The sequence below is a fragment of the Petromyzon marinus genome (assembly GCF_048934315.1).
Source record: "Petromyzon marinus isolate PM22_M1 ecotype Great Lakes invasive population chromosome 68 unlocalized genomic scaffold, UKy_Petmar_22M1.pri1.0 chr68_unloc.1, whole genome shotgun sequence".
NCBI classification, from domain to species: domain Eukaryota; kingdom Metazoa; phylum Chordata; class Hyperoartia; order Petromyzontiformes; family Petromyzontidae; genus Petromyzon; species Petromyzon marinus.
Genome location: NW_027422597.1, coordinates 4,668,005 through 4,693,995, shown reverse-complemented (window position 1 = coordinate 4,693,995; position 25,991 = coordinate 4,668,005). Strand labels below are relative to the sequence as shown.

At 48.5% G+C, this 25,991-nt stretch overlaps 1 protein-coding gene across 1 annotated transcript; it reads left to right on the top strand.

The window, feature by feature from the left end:
• Positions 1–6,005: 6,005 nt before the first annotated feature.
• Positions 6,006–8,443, top strand: LOC142908027 (aerolysin-like protein). Its single transcript, XM_076058162.1, has one exon. The coding sequence runs from the start codon at positions 6,092–6,094 to the stop codon at positions 7,031–7,033; it is 942 nt and encodes a 313-aa protein (XP_075914277.1). The 5' UTR covers positions 6,006–6,091; the 3' UTR covers positions 7,034–8,443.
• The last annotated feature ends 17,548 nt before the right edge of the window (positions 8,444–25,991 follow it).

Below are 25,991 nucleotides of genomic sequence, written 5' to 3'. Positions count from 1 at the left end.
TGTGTGTCTAAAGTCGATGCCTGTGTGTGTGCGTGTAAGTCGATGTGTTTCTATGTGTGTGAGTCGATGTCTGTGTGTAAGTCCAGGTGTGTGTCTGCCTTTTTCACCCGGGCACCACCGGGTACTTACCGCTAGTTAGATATAAATCTAACAATGAATCCAATTTTTTGTTTCATGTACAGCATATACAGTACATACAAATACATATTTAGTTAATCGGTACTAATATATTAGGGGCCATCCATAAATTATGTCATGCACTTGGGGGGGGAGGGGGGGTCAGACATTTGTGACGATGTTTTACGAGGGGGGAGGGGTTTGAGAAATGTGACGTCACATCAAAATGCACAACTTTAAATAAATATAGGCAGCACCTTCTACTTAATTAATTATACGTTTTAATAAGTGTGTTTTCCTACAACATCAGAGTGCAGCGCCACATTAAAAATGCACTACAATGACAATAGTTTAAAGCGGTTTGAAGCATGTTTTACATCTTTTGGGGGGGGGGGGGGGCAGAGCTTCGTGACGTCATATTTGAGGGGGGTCTGACTTTGCGTGACGCCGCGTGACGAAGGGGGCGGGGGGTCAAAAATTGTCCAAAATCGCGTGACGTCATTTGGACGGCCCCTTAGTCGAGTGTCATCACAGGTGAAAAGTCGTCTCTTGTCCGTGCGCCTCCACCCATCACACATGCGCCAAGTGATCTGGCTAACCGAATCAAGTAAAACTTCCTAAACGCTTGATTTCGTATAAAATTTTGTATTTCATATGCCAGATAGCAGACCAGCCAACCAATCACAATGGTGGCTAATTCTGTCAGCCTTTGATGTTCCAGAGTCACAGCAGTGCCACTTCACTTCCTTCTCCATGATGCTTTTTTTGTGGGCTAAGGAATTTCCGCTTCCAAAAAACCCCCCCAAAATTGTATCTAAATAAAAAGGATAGGCTCAATACATCAACACTATCACGGTTATTTATTGATTATTTATTCGTTAAATATTACAGATCAATGTTGCCAAGCCAATATTCAATTCACCATACCTCACGGCATAGCGAATGTCGTGTCCAGTGACCGAAATCAAAGGAACTATTTCATTCAGCCTCGTTGTCAACCACCTGTTGACAGCTGATGGAAGAGAAGAGACATCTATATCGGTACTTCTTATGTAACACGTCTGCTTTACGCAACATGTTTTTGCTACTCATAACAGCTTGCTCGCAAGATTGCTTTCCTTGCATGTTTCTCAGCGTGGGGATGCTCATGATTATTTACTTTATAATTCGCCGTCAATTGTTACTGTTTAACATATCCTACGTATTCCCTTTGCCCATGTAATATCCAATTCGTAATAAGTCATCTAAAATGACCTGAATCTTATGAACTGTCTCTGCTGTTTGTCTCATTTGGATTGGTTTATTTTCTATATCGTGTATCTTACACGTGCATGTCTTACTTATTTGTATTGTGTAATATGGCTTGATTCGTAACCTCTGTCTGCTCGATTGTAGTGTTTCATTTGTCACGTCTCGTTTTTATGGTCTGTGTATTTTCAAAGGTTATTTTCGAAGTAGAAACTACTCAGTAGCACCAAACGAATTATTGGGAATAAAGTAGCCTGACACTCTGGGACTGCGGAGCCTAAACGTTTGGATAAATTACTGCATTAATCTTCTGTTAGTGGCTGCCTGGTGTACCATCTCCAAAGGGGGTACGAACAGGGATTGTAAAGTAAAGTTAGGGATGATTCGCAGTAGATTATGTGCTGGTCAGGGAATGAGGAAAAGTTATTAGGCTGGGAGGTGTACACATCAAACACACTGGTTGGGAACGACTGGTATATCAGATTAATATAATAAACCAGTTATGGCTTAACTGTTTTAAAAAATGCACTACATTATACGTCATATTTTTAGGCATTCCGATGACAAACTTTAGTTATAATTAAAATTCATTACCATTTGACTTCCATTGTAGTTGAAGCGGGCTTTTTTTCTTTCCAATTCTATTTCAATTCGTGGATTCAATTTGATACTGTAGGCGGGGTGGCAGAGTTTTAACACTTGTGCCTCACAGTTTAGACGTCCTTTCGTTGATTTCTGACCCGCTCCTGGATGGGTTTCCTATGGGTTCTCTGCTTTTCTTCTCTCACAATTTATTTGTAAATGTTTCTGATGTGACCGAACATTCCAATGTTGAAAATGTATCTGCAAAATTACTCAATTGGGATTACACAGAGCAGCTACATCGCCCCCTACTGTGAAACTTAGAGAGGCCCTTTCGAAAATGTATCTTGAGAGTCAGTAAGGATTTTCTGGGTACACCAACAGAATACAAATACATGAAATCCTTACCCAACGAAGAGTTATCGAACACTTGTTTCAGCCCAACACGCGTTACCTAATGAGATCTCTTTGGAGGAACACGAGGGTTATGTTTTGGTCATACGTGTTTTAACGCTGCTTAAGATGATCATATTCGCAACTAAAAGTAGTGCCGTGAGAGTGTTGCTCGTTTTGGAACGAATTAATCTGTATTGAAATCGCTCGAATTAGCAGAGAAAGAATGCTCTTTAAGTGAGATACGCCTGTATAGATGTACAAATTGCACAATAACATGCATTCCTGCCAATTTTTTGACACCAAATGCACGCCTGGGGCAAAACAGCAAAAGGACAAAAACAACAGCAAGAGTCCAAGACAACACCATGACAAGTACAATAGTTACACACCAAAACAACAACAACAACAGTCCCAGACAACTCCAAGACAACATTAACAACAGTCCCTCACCAAGACAACAACAACAACAATCTCAGATCTCTCCCGGATATGTACAACAACAGTCTCAGAACACACCAAGATAATCACGTCCCTCATTGAATTTTACATCTACATTAAAATATTGCTACACGGTGAGTAAGGATCTATGTTACACAACATATTTATAAATGTGGCTGGTGTATCTGGCACTACTAATTTTCTGCTTCAGAATATTTTTTTTATGGAAGGTTTACGATGTTTGGCGCGGAAACAAGGTTCCATAATGTTGGAAGAACCTTGTTTGATAATACACCACTCATTGATTCACTCCACCTCGTCATCATGAAAAAGAAAGAGAGGTTCAACTTTGAAAATTATATATGTATGATAGATTAAATATTCATAATTTCTGTAAATATGCCAAACTATATTTAGATAAACTATTCTGACGTGAGTGATGCGAAGCGATGTATAATTTAGGCTGTGGCTGGATCACGTGGCCTGTGCAACAGTAGTATAAATGACAGTGTTCTGGTGAAAGAAAAGCATGCTCTGGGAAAAGAACCTTAAGGTGAGTGTGTGGGTTACTCCTGACTGGTCTCGTTCTTAAAAATTCAGGTGGTGTGTGTGGTGGACAGTTGACTCCCAGGTAAGTGCCTCTGAGCTGGCACCCCTTGAGAACCTGCCTGCTTGGTGTGATGTTGGCAAAACAAGATGCTATCGGATTTCTGTGTTTATTTTCACTAAAAATCCGTTCTGTAAGGTACTGTCACAAATCAGTGAAAAAACAACGTATAACAGCATCAGCAGCAAGCAACTCCTAAAAATATAAAGATGTGAATTCAACTGACAATCATGCAACGTTGGTTTAAATGTTCAGGAAAAACTTTACATACAAATGCATTGATGACGTTTGTCTGTCTAAAAGTGACGTCGATTGCGCAATACTCGTGCCTCCCCTCTCACTTTGCTCTTTTCCTGTCTCCCTCCTCTCTCTCTCTTTGATATCCACACTGCATCACATGAAGAAGAAAAACACGACTCTTGATGTCCTGGGTCAATCTTCCACCCTTTTTTATCCAATGCATGTTTTTTTGTAAGAGTCCAGAACATGGCCATCACAGAGGGAGATACCAATTACGAACGTGTGTCGAACCCGGTGCAATAAATCCTTAAATGGGGACCCGTCTGGATGCCATTAGGCTCGCTGACCTACCACAGAGGCAACGATCAGGAGCAGCAGATTAACTGGGAAGGGGAAGAAGAGGACAAGGGGGAGGAAGGGGAATAATTTATCCAAACTAGACAGGAAACAAAGTAAACTAAGCGTTATGTCTGGGCTTATCCTTCTTATTTTCCCCTAGGAGCAACGGTGCCTATTGGAATGTTTCAGTGTCTGGAGTTCATCCCCTTGCCCCGCTCCCTACTTTTCTGGTTATTAACGCAGGGTCAATAAAAATGGGGACCACATTTCCTCTTACTCTTATTATATTCCTGGTAGATCCTGGTTAAGGAGCTGATTCCCGCCAAGGCACGAATAGTTCTGTGCCAGAGTCTCCAAGAGGGGGTTCTTGTTTCCAATTTGCTAGTATTGTCTTTCTTGCTACAATATATCCGGTTTTCAGTAAGGCATATTGGCGTACCGATAGCCCTTTTGGTTTCAAGCCCCGCAAAGTTTAGTCCACTGAGGGGCTCAGCTCTGTGCCAAGTTCCGATTAAAATAATCCGTTAAATTCTCGTATAATTCTAAAATATCTGGGCATGGCCAGAAGGCATTCAGTTACATCTGTACCGTCCATTGTGGTATCTAGGGTAATTAGGAGAGGAATGTGTGAATTTGAACGAAATTATGTTTAGAGGAAGGGACCTGCGGCCTGCTGTCTGAGCCCAACCATATTTGAGTCCATTTCTGGTGAGGAATGTCCTGTCCCAGCAGCCTTTCCCCCTCAGCTTTTTAGTTTTGGCTCTAACCCGGTCTCAATCTCCTGCACGAACTTTTCATTTCCTTTTTTTCCACCAGACCATCCAAGATTGGGTGAGTGATGTGGTCAAAGTTTTTGTTTGTAGCTTTGGATGGTGTCCCTGATATTTTGGTAACCTTATTTGGAAGGTCCCCCACCCTTTCCAAGCCTATCACTCTCCAGCCAGGCCAGTTACCCCTTGTGCATTCTATTGTTAGTGATTGGTCGCCCCACAGAGGCGATTGTCTACATATGAAGGAGTGGAATGAGATTCACCTGTGGTTGCATTTCCCCAATGTGTTAGAAACCGTGAATAATGGTTTCAGGACACGCGATCTATATTTGATAGGAGCTTAGGTAACCGCAGCAAATAACCAGCACCTCACCGAGCCTTCTCCTAGTGTTTCCATGTCCTTTACTTTTTCTTGTTGATCTATTGAATAAAGTTCTGAAAGCGATTGCTTTGTTCTATTTTAGGAAATCTGCAAAGGGTCAGGCCCCGATCTCTCCTAAGTAACGTAAGGGAATGAAAATCTATTTGCGCTATTTTGTGATCCCATATGGATGAGGCTATGCTTGAATCAAACATCTTAAAGAAAGTTTTTTGAATACAGGAGGGGCTATTCGTAGATGTACTGTATAGGTAACCGTGTACAGTACTGTTCACTGCAGGAAGTTAAAATCGTGAGCGGCTGAACCTCACTGTCTACCCACTGGAATCTAGGAACACCACGTGGCCTGGGATACCACGATGGGTCACTTGGGCAATAAGATGGGGACAAGATGGCGCATTGTGTACTTTCATGGCAGCATAATCGCGAGCAGTACATATATCATGCATACAGGAATCTCTAGATCAACTGCGAATGTTCGAGCCACAGGGGCACAATCGGCGAACAGTACCTCAATAAATTTGGCCCAAAACAGTAAAACCTCTACGGAAGGATTTGCTGTACTGTGTTTGTCAACTTTTATTTCAGAGAAGCTGTATTTCTCTTGCAGACAAGGCTCTCTTAACCTCAAACAGTTATTCTTGTAAATTATCTAACCTTGTCACTGTCTGCTCCTCTTTCATTGTCTTTAGCTGTAAGTTAGGCATTACGAGTTAATAATCTGATACAATGTGTTTTTTTTACAATTTCCCAACATGATGATGTACTGCTTTATCACCGTTTTTTCGCAATAGTGATATTTGTTATTGAATTGTCGATAAAGTCTGAGTCGACATGCAAATTTAGAAGTGCATAACTATTACAGAGGTGTCAATAAAATGTGGTTTTGAAAGTCAAACTGTGAATATCACAATGTTTGACCTTTCATAATTTAAACAAATCTGTATCTTGTAATGTGCAGGAAGAAAGGAGAAAATGCCTTATGCATTGGCCTTACACACCTGTGGAGGACAAGGAGGAACAGCCTTCAGTTTTGATGGGAGGAAAAATGGAGCAACGCTGGAAAAAATCTGGGTGTGGGTTGGAGGGTGGCAGATCAAGTGCGTGAAGGCCTGGCTGACGGATGGAAGGACTGCACAGTACGGCAGTCCCTCGGGATCTCACAAAGAGTTTGTGTTCCAGCCCGGGGAGCTGTTTTCGTCCCTCTCACTGTGGGGGAATGGGGCTGGCTCACGCCTGGGCGCCTTCAAGTTCAGGACAACCAAAGGCAGGGAATTCTTCGTGAAGATGACAGACTGGGGCCTAAAGACCGAGTACCCAGTCGACATCCGCTCTGGAATCTGCCTTGGAATTATGGGCAAAGGCGGTTCAGACATCGACAGCATGGGCTTCCTCTTCATCAATTCGGTTAAAAGTTCAGAATTGATCAACGTGACATACCCTACACTGCACAGGGAGCTTCCAAAAGTCCAGATGGAAGAGATCAAATCACTCAGTTACAAGAATACTGGTTCTGTCCCCCAAACCTATAAAATTGAAACCTCCAAGACCGTGACCAAAACCTCCTCCTGGTCGATCACAAACAGTCTGGAGGCAACCGTGAGCCTCACCGTCTCAGCCGGCGTTCCGGATGTCGTGGATGTTGAAGCTGGCTTTAGTTTTACCGTTAGCACCGAGAGTACGCACGCCGTGGAGAATTCAGAATCTAAAACCGAGCTCCTCTCATTCAACGTCACGGTTCCTCCACACAAGACCACTGCGATCGACATCAATATCGGTCGCGCGGAAATCGACCTCCCGTACAAGGGTACGGTGCGCATCTCCTTATTGAACGGCGCCACCTACGACATCCCAATGGAGGGTGTCTACAAGGGCCTCGCCTACACCAAGGCGACTGTAGTAACAAAGGAAAAGTGAAACGGCACCGGAAAAGCACGCACGTGCTGCGCTTTACTAACTGCATGCTGCATTCAACACTGCCTATCTTTATTTAATAGTTTATTGAACCCTGCGGTATAAAATATGATGCAATACATATGCCATTTGGGAGATTTCAGTTCGTGCAATTAAGGAACCTTTGAATCGGTGAAAAAATAATTAACACGGAGATGCAGTTATTTCAACGAATTTTTCTCGCACATACCGTACATAATTGAGTCTGTTCGCTCAGAAATCACAATGGAATGATCATAATCTGCCTTTATCCCGGAGGAATCCGACGATAAATTAATCTCTTTTTTACAGACGTCCAGTAGGGGCGAGTCAGCAAGTTACAACAACAAACAATACAAAATACGATAGGAGTAAAAAGTAGATCAATGGTAAGCCAGTAGCTTAAACTTATATAAAGAAATACGAATAAATGAAGTATATAAGTACAAATAGCATAAGTACATTCCTGCCGATTTTTCAACACTAAATGCAAACTTGGGCAAGTCAACAAAACCACGACAAAAACAGTTCCAGATCAAACCAACACAGGAGAGGGTATCTTCATAATATTTGATTTTACAATCTATCATTTCACAGATAAGAAATCATTTTTAACGTTACTTTTGCCATTTACTTACGTCAGAATGAGCCCGAACTAGCAAAAGCAAATGGAAAAAAAACTTCCTGCAGTGGTTTGGGAAATGTAACAAGACAATACACACTGGCTTAGGCAACGCTGATCGGTAGAGTGCAAATCTGGAGGGGTTCAAAACATCAAAGTACAAGTTGGATGACCGACATAAATGACTGGAAGGAGGTAAAAGAGGTGAAGCTTCATGGGCTTCAGAAATGAGAAGCTGAAGAGTGAAAACTCACACGAAGCACACAGCTAAGGACATTCTCCACGGCAAAATCATACAACCATATATCTTGACAATACAGTTTCTGCATGCTGCCACGAACAGAATAATCGATGGACTTGACCAACATTTCTAAAAAATTATAGAGAGAAGACATCCACGTGTGAATGATACCAAACAAAACGATGACGGAAAGATAAAGATTCCTCAAACAATCAACCAATCTTCATTTGTGTTGGCACACCTATTTTCAAAAACGCTCATATTTGTTTTCCATTTCACACTACTATGAATATACAAATAATGATAACTGGCCTCGAATTACCAACAATTTCTCCAAAGGTGACACCAGAAAATTAAAGAACTTCTCTTGCAGTGCTATCATTTCCATCAGCACCACCATCTGGATTAATGTATTTAGATTACAATTGCATGCTCTTTAATTATAGGGAATTGCATGCAACTAGTCAGTTGCATGTTCTGCAATGCTTTGGGCTTGTGATGCAAAATAAAATATCTTAAAAAAATCATTGGATTGTGTTTGCATTCAGTATCATCATTATCACATCCACAACCCCTTTGAGCCAGCATCACTGAAAACGTTTGTTCAAATCCAGGCATTCGCCTGTAATGAAACTGCACAGTCAAGTGTGGTGAGTTGATGGTCTCAACCCGGTCACGAATGACTGCACGAAGATAACCCCTTCCATCACAGTTATCAAAACGTAAGCTAGTATGTGTGCAGATAACGCGTAGCAGAAGTGAGATCTTGGTTTTTAGATATAACTTCAATCGCGCATGATAAACCTATATTCTCGATTCTCGCAAGAGAGATATGGCCACATCGCTCAGAGGTCTGAGTGCTGACCTAATTTCGAATCCAGAACCTTAGCAGTGCCAGCTCATCAATCAAAAATCCAAATGTGTGTGTGTGTTAGTCTATGTGTGTGTTAGTCCATATGTGTGTGTAAGTTCATATGTGTGTATGTAAGTCAATGTGTTTGTGCTTGAGTCGAGTTGTGTGTGTGTTTGAGTCCATATGTGTACGTTTAGGTCCATACGTGTGTTTAAGTCCATGTGTGTGTCTGTATTTTTCGAACGGACAACACCCGATGTGTGTGTGTACGTCGAAGTGTTTGTGTGTGTCAGTCCAAGTGTGCGTGTCAGTCCATTTGTGTGCGTATCAGTCACTCTATGTGTGTGTTAGTCCATGTTTGTGTGCTAGTCGATGTTTGTGCATGGCACCATCTGAGTGTGTAAGTTAACGTGCGTTTGTGTGTCTATGTTTGTCAGTCGATGTGTGTGTGTGTACGTCGCTGTGTATGTGTGTTGTCAGTCCATATGTGTGTTGTAGTCCACATGTGTGTGTAAATCCATACATGTGTGTGTGTGTCACTCGATATGTGTGTGTAAGTCAATGCGTGTGTGTGTCTTAGTTGATATGCGTGTAAGTACATCAGTGTACTATACGTAAATGTGTGTTTTTTAGTCCACGTATGTCCGTGTGTAAGTCGATGTGTGTGTGTGAGTTGCTGTATGTGTGTACGTCGATATATATGTGTGTAACTCCATGTGTGCGTATCTAAAGTGGATGTCTATGCATGTGTGACTCCATATGTGTGTGTGTGTACGTCTATGTGTTTGTGTGTGTGAGTCAATATGTCTGTGTGTGTCAGTCCATGGGCGTGTGTGATAGTCGCTTTGTGTGTGTGGCTCCATGTGAGTTAGTGTGAGTCCATTTCTTTGCATGTCTGTAGCTCCATGTGTGCGTGTGAGTCTATGTGTCTGTTTTATTGACCTGGTCAAGGCCTATGATACTATCAGTAGGCCAGGCCTTTCGTGTTCTTCATGCTTTCGGAGTCCCTCCCCCTTTGCTCACGATACTTAAGGACCGTTATGACATTGAGCGGCCCCGCGTCAAACTACAGGCCGTCAGTCACAGCCATTCCCTCTACACCTTGGGGTGTGACAGGGATGTCCTCTGGCTCCCACATTATTTAACATATCTTTTGACCACGTAGTTGGTGAAGCCTTCAATGGCTGTACCGGAGGAATTACCATGTGATACAGATACAATGGGAGGCTGATCGATGCCCGGGTGCGGTCAAGGGATGGCTCCCTATTTCTCAACCATGTTATGTATGCCGATGCTCTGGTGATTGCTACTCACTCAGAGGAGGAGTTGGAGTCGCTGCTGCTGAACCTGGAGCATGCCACTAAGAGGTTGGGCCTTACCATCAGCCCTACCAAAACTAAGCACCTGCCTGGGTATTTTGTACCATCGGACAATCCACCACCACAACTCACAATTGGTGATGCGGCAGTTGTGCAGATATTGCAGAGATTCCCATACCTGCCCAGTGTACTCATGACCAGCTCCGGTTAAACACCAAGGCCGTTGGTTTCAACGGCCTTGGTGGTACCGTGTTTGTTGGGCACGGATTTTTTGCAAAAGATGCCAATTAAGATTTCAGTGTAAAAAGGTTGTTTGAAATTACCGTCGGGGAGATGTATGAAATTTATGGGGATGCCTTCGAAATTTGCGGTGGAGAACGCTGTGGTGCAGGCCGTGGTGAGCTGCACCGTGCGCGTCCCGCCTGTATCGCAAATATTGGTACCGCTACGGTTAAAGAAGGAATTGCCTTGGGATGAGCTACAGGAGGGAGTGCTGTTGACACCCTCAAATGCTGTGTCGAGAATGCCCACCATGGTAGGAGTTTTGACCAAAATACCAACTTATTGTGATCCCTTCATTCAAATTGTAAACGCGGGGCACGAAGAGGTTGTTATTCAAGGGGGCACTACGTTGGCGCACGCAACGGGTGCGCCGGGTCCAGAAACAAAAACACGTTTTGTTACGGGACAGGATGAAATGTTATCAAGGGAGGAGGATGATCCGGAATGGTTAAGGGATCTTTACAAACAAAACCCAGAGTTAGTTTAACACAGAGTTATCGCCTGTGCAACGGTCGAGTTTGCATGCGTTGCTAGTGAAATTTAAGGATGTGTTCAGTTCAGGGAAATACGACGTGGGTCGAACGACGTTGTTGCAGCATCGTATTGACACGGGGAATGCACCCCCGATCAGGCTAAATTCGCATCATGTAGGTCCTCTTGAGAAATAATGTATTCGGCGATCTGTTGATGAAATGCTAGAGCAGGATATTATCGCCCCATCGTCCAGCCCGTGGGGAGCCCCTATTGCCCTCGTTAAAAAACGTGATGGAACCATGCGATTTTGTGTTAACTATCGGAAATTGAATAAAGTTTTGGTGGCGAAAGCATACCCGCTTCCACAAATTGATGATTCACTGGACGCCCTGTCCGGCGCCAGAATCTTTTCGACCGTAGATTTGTTGTCCGGCTTTTGGCAAATGCCCCTGGATAAGGAGTCAAGACCTAAAACGGCATTTCGGACACCACAAGGATTGTATCAATTTAACGTGCTCCCGATGGGACTCCACTCAGCGCCGGCGACCTTCCAGCGATTAATGGAACTCGTGTTGTCGGGCCTGCAGTGGGAGTCATGCTTGATATATTTAGATGATGTGATTGTTTTCAGTAGGAATTTCAATGAACATTTGCAACGGCTGCGCGCCGTTTTTGGCAGAGTGCGGCGCGCTGGATTGAAATTTAAACCACAGAAGTGCCAATTGATAAGAACATCGGTGAAGTATTTGGGGCACGTCGTTAGCGCATCAGGAGTGGCCACTGATCCGGAAAAGACAAGTTATGTGCGTACATGGCCAGTGCCGAAAACAGCAGGGGAAGTGCGTAGCTTTGTGGGCTTTGCGTCGTATTATTGGCGGTTCATTAAGGATTTTGCCACGATTGCTCGACCATTGCATACGGTGACCGGGAAAGGTGTGAAGTTTAAATGGGGGATTGCTGAACAAACATCGTTTGAAGCGTTGCGGGCCGCACTGGCGGACGCACCGCCGTTGGGATACCCGGAAATTACGAAGCGATTTATACTTGACACGGATGCCTGTGATACGGGCATAGGCGCGGTTTTGTCACAAATGGTTGATGGCGTCGAGAGAGTGGTGGCATATGGCAGCCGGGTGTTATCGCTGGCGGAGCAAAAATACTGTGTGACGCGTAGGGAATTATTGGCGATTGTCCATTTTGTGCGCCAGTACCGACCGTATCTATACGGCAGGAAATTTTTGATCCGCACTGATCACGCGGCGCTACAGTACTCGCTGCGCGTGGATCAGCCGTCGGGGCAAATGGCTCGCCGGATTGAGACCCTCCAGGAGTACTCTTTCACGATCCAGCATAGGAAAGGAACGCACCATGTAAACGCGGATGCTTTGTCGAGGTTGCCGCAACCGGCTGAGACGTGTCGGTGCACAGAGGGCTCGCTGCGTTGCAGCCCGCCGCTGCAGGAGGTTCCGCAAACGGTCGCTGCAGCGGGTTCGGGGGTGCCAGGGATAATCCCTAGAGCAGAAATTGGACTGTTGGAGTTGTCATTGAAGCAGTGGAAGCAACTGCAGGTGGAAGATTCCTCGCTGACCAGGATGAGGCTGCGTGCCTCTCGTTCAAGGGGATCGGAGGATCGCCCATTTTTGATGTTAACGGAGGGGTTGCTTGTTCGCTAGGATGTGGAAGCACAAAAATGTATTGTTGTCCCGAAGGTGTTGCGGGGGAAACTGATTAACGAGATACATGATAAATTGATGCATCTGGGGGAGAAGAAGACCGCGTTGATGGTGGGAAGTGAATTTTACTGGCCGGGAATGTTTAACGATGTGAAACGGCATGTAAAAACATGCCAGGAACGTACACGGAGGAAAGCGCCGGCACGGCCATATCGTGTCACTTTGCAATCGATTCAAGTTTCGAGAGTGAACGAAATTGCGGCACTAGATGTTTTGGGTCCGTTCCCCGTCACCCCCCGAGGGCACAGATATTTGCTCGTCGGGGTGGAATACTTAACTCATTGGCCAATGGCATGGCCACTAGTAGACCAGTCAGCGACGTCGATCGCTGAGGCTTTCTTGAAAGGATACGTATTAGATAAGGGGGCCCCGTAACAATTGCTTACTGACCAAGGCAGAAATTTTTCATCGAAATTGATTAAGGACGTGTGTGACTCACTGGGGACCAAAAAGATCCGGACGTCCCCGTACCACCCGCAGACTGACTGGATGATCGAGCGGCTGCATAGCACGCTGACGTCCATGCTTTGTCACCAAGTAAACACCGCTCAAGATGATTGGGATCTGCATGTTGCAGCGACGCTGGCCGCGTATAGATTGGCCCCGCATACCTCAATGGGGTACTCGTCATTTTTTCTGATGAATGGACGGGAACTGGAAGAGCCAGCTATTGTAAAATTGGGGATTCGAAAACGGGAGAAATCTACGACGGTGCCTGCTCCGATGCAGGTGGCTTTGGACCGACTACGGGAAGCCCCAGAGGCTGCATTGCAAAATACGGCAAGACGACAAGCCGCTAACGAAAAATTGTTCGGCAGGCAGAGGCCATGAGAGCCGTGGAGTGTTGGAGACAAAGCCTGGTTGCACTGCCCCATGGTGCCGGTGGGAACGTCCCCGAAATTTCACCGCCCCTGGCAGGGGCCCGTTGATATTGTAGAGGTTTTACGGGATCAGAGTGTGCGAATAAAATTCGGTCGTCGGACATGGATTGTTCACCCGTCGCGCCTGAAGAAATTTGTGTTACTGTATGATGCGTCATCCCCCATCCGAGAGCGGCCTGTATTGGATTTGTCCGACGAACCTGTGGGGAGGTCACAAGTGCGCGTGTCCCAGAGATCTGCCCCCCGTGTGCCTACAGGATCGCTCTTTTTGGGCAGGGTTACCAACCGGACGCCGATTGAACGGCCACAGATCCGGACCAATGGCCGTCCCGACCGTGAACGACGGACAGCCCCGCCAGCTGAGTGTCGCTGGGACAGGGATGGGCGCAGGGTTCATTGGCAAGATGAGCGAGGCCCTCCCTTACCGCAGGGTATCCCGTGCAGCGGAGATGGACCGGCAGCGGGAACCCGTTCCAGGAGGAATACAATACATTGACTTTGGGGGTTGGGAATTCTGTATAAAGGTGTTGTGTGCGTGTCGTTGTGTGATTGTACAAAATGGTTGTGTATTGCAAATGCGTTATGTATATATGTTGTCATCGTTCCGTCCGCTTCACTCCACTACTCCAATTCGAGTATGTCGTAGCCGGGGACGGCTAGGTTCTTTCATCACGGGGGGGGGGGGGGGGGGGGTGATGTAGTGGAGTAAACAATACGCATAGGAATTGGCCACATACAGTACATACAGACAGACAATTAGAACGGGTCACATGAGGTCAAACAGGTGGTCGAGTCACGGGTGGCGTAAACAACCCGAAGTAATTAAGGGAGTCGTGGCACGAGGGCTGTGATTGGTCGAGAGGCTGTTAGTGTTAAGTGGTGGCGTCTCGATGTCTGACGGAGGGGACAGGTGCGAGCTGGCGGAAAACGGCCAGCGAGCCACGTGGCAATTAATTAAGGCTAATGCGAAAGGGGATAAAACGCGAGGTGATTTGAATGGAGAGAGAGTTGTTACTGGGCAGTTGTTGGCGAGAGGTGGAGAGATGCGAAGAGGACAGCTGGCAATGTTAGGGAAGAATAGATAGAGAGCCGAACCCCAAAGACAGTAAATAGCGATAGGGATAGTTAGCGTTAGCGGAGATAAAGTCACTGTGTGTGAATAGACAGACAGGATGCTGTGTGTGAATAGATAGAAGAAGAATCACAGTGTGTGGAAGGGAAGTCACTGCGTGTGAAGAGATAACGGTGATACTGTGTGTGTGTGAGGAGATAGAAGACGAACCACTGTGTGTGGAAGGGAAGTCACTGCGTGTGAAGAGATAGCGGCAACACTGTGTTTGAGGAGATAGAAGACGAACCACTGTGTGTGGAAGGGACGACACTGTGTGTGAAGAGATAGAGGAAGAAACACTGTGTGTGGAAGGGGATGCATTGACGATGCTGAAGTAAATCGGAGTGTCCGAGTTGGCGGACCGCGAAGAGAATTACTGTGTGTACGGAACGATGGAATAAAAGTGACGGCGGAAAAAGAGACGGTTGTCGTCCGAGTGAATTCACGGCACTACACAAGTAAGGAACAGTTGTTGGCGAGAGGTGGAGAGATGCGAAGAGGACAGCTGGCAATGTTAGGGAAGAATAGATAGAGAGCCGAACCCCAAAGACGGTAAATAGCGATAGGGAGAGTTAGTGTTAGCGGAGATAGATAGAGTCACTGCGTGTGAATAGATAGATGGAGTCACTGTGTGTGAATAGACAGACAGGATACTGTGTGTGAATAGATAGAAGAAGAACCACTGTGTGTGGAAGGGAAGTCATTGCGTGTGAAGAGATTGAGGAAGAAACACTGTGTGTGGAAGGGGATGCACGGACGATGCTGAAGTAAATCGGAGTGTCCGAGTTGGTGGAGCGCGAAGATAATTACTGTGTGTACGGAACGATGGCATAAAAGTTACGGCGGAAAAAGAGACAGTTGTCGTCCGAGTGAATTCACGGCACTACATTTGGTGTCAGAAAAAGTACGAAACACGCCACAATGTCAAGGAAAGCGGCAAAGAAAATAAATGTGCCAGTGGACTCGGGCGGCGACAGCGACAACGACGATTTGCAGCCCGGCTAGATGGCCGGCAGTACTCAGGACGGTGACAGCGGTTCGGGTGGTGCTGAAGGCCCGGGATCGCCAGAGGATTGGCGAGTCCTCATGACCCAGTTGGAGGCCAGGATGGAGATGTTGTCGGAGGAATTCCAGAACTTCTTGACGGAGAACCGCATTCAACTACCCGTACCGGGTCCACCGCCGGAGGTTGCCGCTCAGCCGGTGCGGTTGGAAGATTCTGACGACGAAGATGACCAGTCGGAGGGACCGCCACGACGGCTACATGTACAACGATTTGAGGCTAAGATTGGACGGCATTCATACGAAGATTCCGTGTGACTTCCGAGTCCCTGAATTGGACGGAGAGTGCCGCGTTACGAGCACTGCCGACGGCATTGGATGATGACTCCTTGGCGACTTTTAACGGACTCCCTGCCGCTGTCAGAAAAACATTGGACGGTGCTATTGCGGCAATGAGGAAGGTCTACGAGCCGCGGTCGGTCGCCAAACGTCGATTTCAACAGAGGAAACGGGAGGCCACGGAGTCCCCCCTGGCATTCCGCAGCGCCTTGCTGGCCCTCGCCCAGGTTGCGTACCCGGCGATGGACGAGGAGGGCTGGGACTCCCTGCTACAAGAGAAGATGTTACAGCTGGCGAAGGAACTGAAAGTCGTCTTGTCGCTCCCGGACAAGGATGATGACGACGACGTGTCATCGTTGCTGATCGCCAGGAACATACAAGTCAACCTTGATATACGAGACGAACCAGCAGCGGCGGTAGCGCAGCCGTCGCTGACGACCCCTGCCGAGGCTGCGAGCACGGTTGCGGTGGTGGTGGACGAGACGCCGCCGATGGCAGCGGCAGCCGGGGTGTCGACCGGAGAACGACGGCGTCGTCCCGGGGTATATGGAGACGGCGTGCATCGGACATGCTACGAGTGTGGGCGGAGGGGTCATCTCGCCCGCGACTGCTGGAGACGAAGAGGTGGTCCTCCGTGGGCGCCGAACATCTACAGCGGGCGGTTCCCCCAAGACCAAGGATCCCGGGTGAGTCGAGATGCAATCAATACACGGCCGCCCTATCCACATCACTCATCCGCGTCATCTCAACTGTATTCATCAGGTTTGGATAGTACGCATGGCCGGGATATGTGGGGCGCGTTGGTACATCGTGTGTTGGGGGCCGCGCCGGGATCGGTGTTATGGTACGGGTTATTGTAGATACCGGGGCGTCAGCAACTCTCATTTCGTTGCAAACTTTTCGGTCGCTGCCGACGTCACCTGGATCGTTAGCGCCAGTGGAAGGGCCATGTGTAGCGGCAAACGGGGGTAGTTTGGGCATTATGGGCTGTGTAGTTGCGACAATTCAAATTGGGGAGGTTATTATGACAGGAAGTGTTTTGGTTTCAACGGCCTTGGTGGTACCGTGTTTGTTGGGCACGGATTTTTTGCAAAAGATGCCAATTAAGATTTCAGTGTAAAAAGGTTGTTTGAAATTACCGTCGGGGAGATGTATGAAATTTATGGGGATGCCTTCGAAATTTGCGGTGGAGAACGCTGTGGTGCAGGCCGTGGTGAGCTGCACCGTGCGCGTCCCGCCTGTATCGCAAATATTGGTACCGCTACGGTTAAAGAAGGAATTGCCTTGGGATGAGCTACAGGAGGGAGTGCTGTTGACACCCTCAAATGCTGTGTCGAGAATGCCCACCATGGTAGGAGTTTTGACCAAAATACCAACTTATTGTGATCCCTTCATTCAAATTGTAAACGCGGGGCACGAAGAGGTTGTTATTCAAGGGGGCACTACGTTGGCGCACGCAACGGGTGCGCCGGGTCCAGAAACAAAAACACGTTTTGCTACGGGACAGGATGAAATGTTATCAAGGGAGGAGGATGATCCGGAATGGTTAAGGGATCTTTACAAACAAAACCCAGAGTTAGTTTAACACAGAGTTATCGCCTGTGCAACGGTCGAGTTTGCATGCATTGCTAGTGAAATTTAAGGATGTGTTCAGTTCAGGGAAATACGACGTGGGTCGAACGACGTTGTTGCAGCATCGTATTGACACGGGGAACGCACCCCCGATCAGGCTAAATTCGCATCATGTAGGTCCTCTTGAGAAAGAATGTATTCGGCGATCTGTTGATGAAATGCTAGAGCAGGATATTATCGCCCCATCGTCCAGCCCGTGGGGAGCCCCTATTGCCCTCGTTAAAAAACGTGATGGAACCATGCGATTTTGTGTTAACTATCGGAAATTGAATAAAGTTTCGGTGGCGAAAGCGTACCCGCTTCCACAAATTGATGATTCACTGGACGCCCTGTCCGGTGCCAGAATCTTTTCGACCCTAGATTTGTTGTCCGGCTTTTGGCAAATGCCCCTGGATAAGGAGTCAAGACCTAAAACGGCATTTCGGACACCACAAGGATTGTATCAATTTAACGTGCTCCCGATGGGACTCCACTCAGCGCCGGCGACCTTCCAGCGATTAATGGAACTCGTGTTGTCGGGCCTGCAGTGGGAGTCATGCTTGATATATTTAGATGATGTGATTGTTTTCAGTAGGAATTTCAATGAACATTTGCAACGGCTGCGCGCCGTTTTTGGCAGAGTGCGGCGCGCTGGATTGAAATTTAAACCACAGAAGTGCCAATTGATAAGAACATCGGTGAAGTATTTGGGGCACGTCGTTAGCGCGTCAGGAGTGGCCACTGATCCGGAAAAGACAAGTTATGTGCGTACATGGCCAGTGCCGAAAACAGCAGGGGAAGTGCGTAGCTTTGTGGGCTTTGCGTCGTATTATCGGCGGTTCATTAAGGATTTTGCCACGATTGCTCGACCATTGCATACGGTGACCGGGAAAGGTGTGAAGTTTAAATGGGGGATTGCTGAACAAACATCGTTTGAAGCGTTGCGGGCCGCACTGGCGGACGCACCGCCGTTGGGATACCCGGAATTTACGAAGCGATTTATACTTGACACGGATGCCTGTGATACGGGCATAGGCGCGGTTTTGTCACAAATGGTTGATGGCGTCGAGAGAGTGGTGGCATATGGCAGCCGGGTGTTATCGCTGGCGGAGCAAAAATACTGTGTGACGCGTAGGGAATTATTGGCGATTGTCCATTTTGTGCGCCAGTACCGACCGTATCTATACGGCAGGAAATTTTTGATCCGCACTGATCACGCGGCGCTACAGTACTCGCTGCGCGTGGATCAGCCGTCGGGGCAAATGGCTCGCCGGATTGAGACCCTCCAGGAGTACTCTTTCACGATCCAGCATAGGAAAGGAACGCACCATGTAAACGCGGATGCTTTGTCGAGGTTGCCGCAACCGGCTGAGACGTGTCGGTGCACAGAGGGCTCGCTGCGTTGCAGCCCGCCGCTGCAGGAGGTTCTGCAAACGGTCGCTGCAGCGGGTTCGGGGGTGCCAGGGATAATCCCTAGAGCAGAAATTGGACTGTTGGGGTTGTCATTGAAGCAGTGGAAGCAACTGCAGGTGGAAGATTCCTCGCTGACCAGGATGAGGCTGCGTGCCTCTCGTTCAAGGGGATCGGAGGATCGCCCATTTTTGATGTTAACGGAGGGGTTGCTTGTTCGCTAGGATGTGGAAGCACAAAAATGTATTGTTGTCCCGAAGGTGTTGCGGGGGAAACTGATTAACGAGATACATGATAAATTGATGCATCTGGGGGAGAAGAAGACCGCGTTGATGGTGGGAAGTGAATTTTACTGGCCGGGAATGTTTAACGATGTGAAACGGCATGTAAAAACATGCCAGGAACGTACACGGAGGAAAGCGCCGGCACGGCCATATCGTGTCACTTTGCAATCGATTCAAGTTTCGAGAGTGAACGAAATTGCGGCACTAGATGTTTTGGGTCCGTTCCCCGTCACCCCCCGAGGGCACAGATATTTGCTCGTCGGGGTGGAATACTTAACTCATTGGCCAATAGCATGGCCACTAGTAGACCAGTCAGCGACGTCGATCGCTGAGGCTTTCTTGAAAGGATACGTATTAGATAAGGGGGCCCCGTAACAATTGCTTACTGACCAAGGCAGAAATTTTTCATCGAAATTGATTAAGGACGTGTGTGACTCACTGGGGACCAAAAAGATCCGGACGTCCCCGTACCACCCGCAGACTGACTGGATGATCGAGCGGCTGCATAGCACGCTGACGTCCATGCTTTGTCACCAAGTAAACACCGCTCAAGATGATTGGGATCTGCATGTTGCAGCGACGCTGGCCGCGTATAGATTGGCCCCGCATACCTCAATGGGGTACTCGTCATTTTTTCTGATGAATGGACGGGAACTGGAAGAGCCAGCTATTGTAAAATTGGGGATTCGAAAACGGGAGAAATCTACGACGGTGCCTGCTCCGATGCAGGTGGCTTTGGACCGACTACGGGAAGCCCCAGAGGCTGCATTGCAAAATACGGCAAGACGACAAGCCGCTAACGAAAAATTGTTTGGCAGGCAGAGGCCATGAGAGCCGTGGAGTGTTGGAGACAAAGCCTGGTTGCACTGCCCCATGGTGCCGGTGGGAACGTCCCCGAAATTTCACCGCCCCTGGCAGGGGCCCGTTGATATTGTAGAGGTTTTACGGGATCAGAGTGTGCGAATAAAATTCGGTCGTCGGACATGGATTGTTCACCCGTCGCGCCTGAAGAAATTTGTGTTACTGTATGATGCGTCATCCCCCATCCGAGAGCGGCCTGTATTGGATTTGTCCGACGAACCTGTGGGGAGGTCACAAGTGCGCGTGTCCCAGAGATCTGCCCCCCGTGTGCCTGCAGGATCGCTCTTTTTGGGCAGGGTTACCAACCGGACGCCGATTGAACGGCCACAGATCCGGACCAATGGCCGTCCCGACCGTGAACGACGGACAGCCCCGCCAGCTGAGTGTCGCTGGGACAGGGATGGGCGCAGGGTTCATTGGCAAGATGAGCGAGGCCCTCCCTTACCGCAGGGTATCCCGTGCAGCGGAGATGGACCGGCAGCGGGAACCCGTTCCAGGAGGAATACAATACATTGACTTTGGGGGTTGGGAATTCTGTATAAAGGTGTTGTGTGCGTGTCGTTGTGTGATTGTACAAAATGGTTGTGTATTGCAAATGCGTTATGTATATATGTTGTCATCGTTCCGTCCGCTTCACTCCACTACTCCAATTCGAGTATGTCGTAGCCGGGGACGGCTAGGTTCTTTCATCACGGGGGGGGGGGGGGGGGGGTGATGTAGTGGAGTAAACAATACGCATAGGAATTGGCCACATACAGTACATACAGACAGACAATTAGAACGGGTCACATGAGGTCAAACAGGTGGTCGAGTCACGGGTGGCGTAAACAACCCGAAGTAATTAAGGGAGTCGTGGCACGAGGGCTGTGATTGGTCGAGAGGCTGTTAGTGTTAAGTGGTGGCGTCTCGATGTCTGACGGAGGGGACAGGTGCGAGCTGGCGGAAAACGGCCAGCGAGCCACGTGGCAATTAATTAAGGCTAATGCGAAAGGGGATAAAACGCGAGGTGATTTGAATGGAGAGAGAGTTGTTACTGGGCAGTTGTTGGCGAGAGGTGGAGAGATGCGAAGAGGACAGCTGGCAATGTTAGGGAAGAATAGATAGAGAGCCGAACCCCAAAGACAGTAAATAGCGATAGGGATAGTTAGCGTTAGCGGAGATAAAGTCACTGTGTGTGAATAGACAGACAGGATGCTGTGTGTGAATAGATAGAAGAAGAATCACAGTGTGTGGAAGGGAAGTCACTGCGTGTGAAGAGATAACGGTGATACTGTGTGTGTGTGAGGAGATAGAAGACGAACCACTGTGTGTGGAAGGGAAGTCACTGCGTGTGAAGAGATAGCGGCAACACTGTGTTTGAGGAGATAGAAGACGAACCACTGTGTGTGGAAGGGACGACACTGTGTGTGAAGAGATAGAGGAAGAAACACTGTGTGTGGAAGGGGATGCATTGACGATGCTGAAGTAAATCGGAGTGTCCGAGTTGGCGGACCGCGAAGAGAATTACTGTGTGTACGGAACGATGGAATAAAAGTGACGGCGGAAAAAGAGACGGTTGTCGTCCGAGTGAATTCACGGCACTACACAAGTAAGGAACAGTTGTTGGCGAGAGGTGGAGAGATGCGAAGAGGACAGCTGGCAATGTTAGGGAAGAATAGATAGAGAGCCGAACCCCAAAGACAGTAAATAGCGATAGGGAGAGTTAGTGTTAGTGGAGATAGATAGAGTCACTGCGTGTGAATAGATAGTTGGAGTCACTGTGTGTGAATAGACAGACAGGATACTGTGTGTGAATAGATAGAAGAAGAACCACTGTGTGTGGAAGGGAAGTCATTGCGTGTGAAGAGATTGAGGAAGAAACACTGTGTGTGGAAGGGGATGCACGGACGATGCTGAAGTAAATCGGAGTGTCCGAGTTGGTGGAGCGCGAAGATAATTACTGTGTGTACGGAACGATGGCATAAAAGTTACGGCGGAAAAAGAGACAGTTGTCGTCCGAGTGAATTCACGGCACTACATTTGGTGTCAGAAAAAGTACGAAACACGCCACAATGTCAAGGAAAGCGGCAAAGAAAATAAATGTGCCAGTGGACTCGGGCGGCGACAGCGACAACGACGATTTGCAGCCCGGCTAGATGGCCGGCAGTACTCAGGACGGTGACAGCGGTTCGGGTGGTGCTGAAGGCCCGGGATCGCCAGAGGATTGGCGAGTCCTCATGACCCAGTTGGAGGCCAGGATGGAGATGTTGTCGGAGGAATTCCAGAACTTCTTGACGGAGAACCGCATTCAACTACCCGTACCGGGTCCACCGCCGGAGGTTGCCGCTCAGCCGGTGCGGTTGGAAGATTCTGACGACGAAGATGACCAGTCGGAGGGACCGCCACGACGGCTACATGTACAACGATTTGAGGCTAAGATTGGACGGCATTCATACGAAGATTCCGTGTGACTTCCGAGTCCCTGAATTGGACGGAGAGTGCCGCGTTACGAGCACTGCCGACGGCATTGGATGATGACTCCTTGGCGACTTTTAACGGACTCCCTGCCGCTGTCAGAAAAACATTGGACGGTGCTATTGCGGCAATGAGGAAGGTCTACGAGCCGCGGTCGGTCGCCAAACGTCGATTTCAACAGAGGAAACAGGAGGCCACGGAGTCCCCCCTGGCATTCCGCAGCGCCTTGCTGGCCCTCGCCCAGGTTGCGTACCCGGCGATGGACGAGGAGGGCTGGGACTCCCTGCTACAAGAGAAGATGTTACAGCTGGCGAAGGAACTGAAAGTCGTCTTGTCGCTCCCGGACAAGGATGATGACGACGACGTGTCATCGTTGCTGATCGCCAGGAACATACAAGTCAACCTTGATATACGAGACGAACCAGCAGCGGCGGTAGCGCAGCCGTCGCTGACGACCCCTGCCGAGGCTGCGAGCACGGTTGCGGTGGTGGTGGACGAGACGCCGCCGATGGCAGCGGCGGCCGGGGTGTCGACCGGAGAACGACGGCGTCGTCCCGGGGTATATGGAGACGGCGTGCATCGGACATGCTACGAGTGTGGGCGGAGGGGTCATCTCGCCCGCGACTGCTGGAGACGAAGAGGTGGTCCTCCGTGGGCGCCGAACATCTACAGCGGGCGGTTCCCCCAAGACCAAGGATCCCGGGTGAGTCGAGATGCAATCAATACACGGCCGCCCTATCCACATCACTCATCCGCGTCATCTCAACTGTATTCATCAGGTTTGGATAGTACGCATGGCCGGGATATGTGGGGCGCGTTGGTACATCGTGTGTTGGGGGCCGCGCCGGGATCGGTGTTATGGTACGGGTTATTGTAGATACCGGGGCGTCAGCAACTCTCATTTCGTTGCAAACTTTTCGGTCGCTGCCGACGTCACCTGGATCGTTAGCGCCAGTGGAAGGGCCATGTGTAGCGGCAAACGGGGGTAGTTTGGGCATTATGGGCTGTGTAGTTGCGACAATTCAAATTGGGGAGGTTATTATGACAGGAAGTGTTTTGGTTTCAACGGCCTTGGTGGTACCGTGTTTGTTGGGCACGGATTTTTTGCAAAAGATGCCAATTAAGATTTCAGTGTAAAAAGGTTGTTTGAAATTACCGTCGGGGAGATGTATGAAATTTATGGGGATGCCTTCGAAATTTGCGGTGGAGAACGCTGTGGTGCAGGCCGTGGTGAGCTGCACCGTGCGCGTCCCGCCTGTATCGCAAATATTGGTACCGCTACGGTTAAAGAAGGAATTGCCTTGGGATGAGCTACAGGAGGGAGTGCTGTTGACACCCTCAAATGCTGTGTCGAGAATGCCCACCATGGTAGGAGTTTTGACCAAAATACCAACTTATTGTGATCCCTTCATTCAAATTGTAAACGCGGGGCACGAAGAGGTTGTTATTCAAGGGGGCACTACGTTGGCGCACGCAACGGGTGCGCCGGGTCCAGAAACAAAAACACGTTTTGCTACGGGACAGGATGAAATGTTATCAAGGGAGGAGGATGATCCGGAATGGTTAAGGGATCTTTACAAACAAAACCCAGAGTTAGTTTAACACAGAGTTATCGCCTGTGCAACGGTCGAGTTTGCATGCATTGCTAGTGAAATTTAAGGATGTGTTCAGTTCAGGGAAATACGACGTGGGTCGAACGACGTTGTTGCAGCATCGTATTGACACGGGGAACGCACCCCCGATCAGGCTAAATTCGCATCATGTAGGTCCTCTTGAGAAAGAATGTATTCGGCGATCTGTTGATGAAATGCTAGAGCAGGATATTATCGCCCCATCGTCCAGCCCGTGGGGAGCCCCTATTGCCCTCGTTAAAAAACGTGATGGAACCATGCGATTTTGTGTTAACTATCGGAAATTGAATAAAGTTTCGGTGGCGAAAGCGTACCCGCTTCCACAAATTGATGATTCACTGGACGCCCTGTCCGGTGCCAGAATCTTTTCGACCCTAGATTTGTTGTCCGGCTTTTGGCAAATGCCCCTGGATAAGGAGTCAAGACCTAAAACGGCATTTCGGACACCACAAGGATTGTATCAATTTAACGTGCTCCCGATGGGACTCCACTCAGCGCCGGCGACCTTCCAGCGATTAATGGAACTCGTGTTGTCGGGCCTGCAGTGGGAGTCATGCTTGATATATTTAGATGATGTGATTGTTTTCAGTAGGAATTTCAATGAACATTTGCAACGGCTGCGCGCCGTTTTTGGCAGAGTGCGGCGCGCTGGATTGAAATTTAAACCACAGAAGTGCCAATTGATAAGAACATCGGTGAAGTATTTGGGGCACGTCGTTAGCGCGTCAGGAGTGGCCACTGATCCGGAAAAGACAAGTTATGTGCGTACATGGCCAGTGCCGAAAACAGCAGGGGAAGTGCGTAGCTTTGTGGGCTTTGCGTCGTATTATCGGCGGTTCATTAAGGATTTTGCCACGATTGCTCGACCATTGCATACGGTGACCGGGAAAGGTGTGAAGTTTAAATGGGGGATTGCTGAACAAACATCGTTTGAAGCGTTGCGGGCCGCACTGGCGGACGCACCGCCGTTGGGATACCCGGAATTTACGAAGCGATTTATACTTGACACGGATGCCTGTGATACGGGCATAGGCGCGGTTTTGTCACAAATGGTTGATGGCGTCGAGAGAGTGGTGGCATATGGCAGCCGGGTGTTATCGCTGGCGGAGCAAAAATACTGTGTGACGCGTAGGGAATTATTGGCGATTGTCCATTTTGTGCGCCAGTACCGACCGTATCTATACGGCAGGAAATTTTTGATCCGCACTGATCACGCGGCGCTACAGTACTCGCTGCGCGTGGATCAGCCGTCGGGGCAAATGGCTCGCCGGATTGAGACCCTCCAGGAGTACTCTTTCACGATCGAGCATAGGAAAGGAACGCACCATGTAAACGCGGATGCTTTGTCGAGGTTGCCGCAACCGGCTGAGACGTGTCGGTGCACAGAGGGCTCGCTGCGTTGCAGCCCGCCGCTGCAGGAGGTTCCGCAAACGGTCGCTGCAGCGGGTTCGGGGGTGCCAGGGATAATCCCTAGAGCAGAAATTGGACTGTTGGGGTTGTCATTGAAGCAGTGGAAGCAACTGCAGGTGGAAGATTCCTCGCTGACCAGGATGAGGCTGCGTGCCTCTCGTTCAAGGGGTTGCATGTTCGCTAGGATGTGGAAGCACAAAAATGTTGTATTGTTGTCCCGAAGGTGTTGCGGGGGAAACTGATTAACGAGATACATGATAAATTGATGCATCTGGGGGAGAAGAAGACCGCGTTGATGGTGGGAAGTGAATTTTACTGGGCGGGAATGTTTAACCATGTGAAACGGCATGTAAAAACATGCCAGGAACGTACACGGAGGAAAGCGCCGGCACGGCCATATCGTGTCACTTTGCAATCGATTCAAG

Coding starts and splice junctions, on each gene's coding strand:
- LOC142908027 (XM_076058162.1), top strand. CDS start 6,092: ATGCCTTATGCATTGGCCTTACACACCTGTGGAGGACAAGGAGGAACA.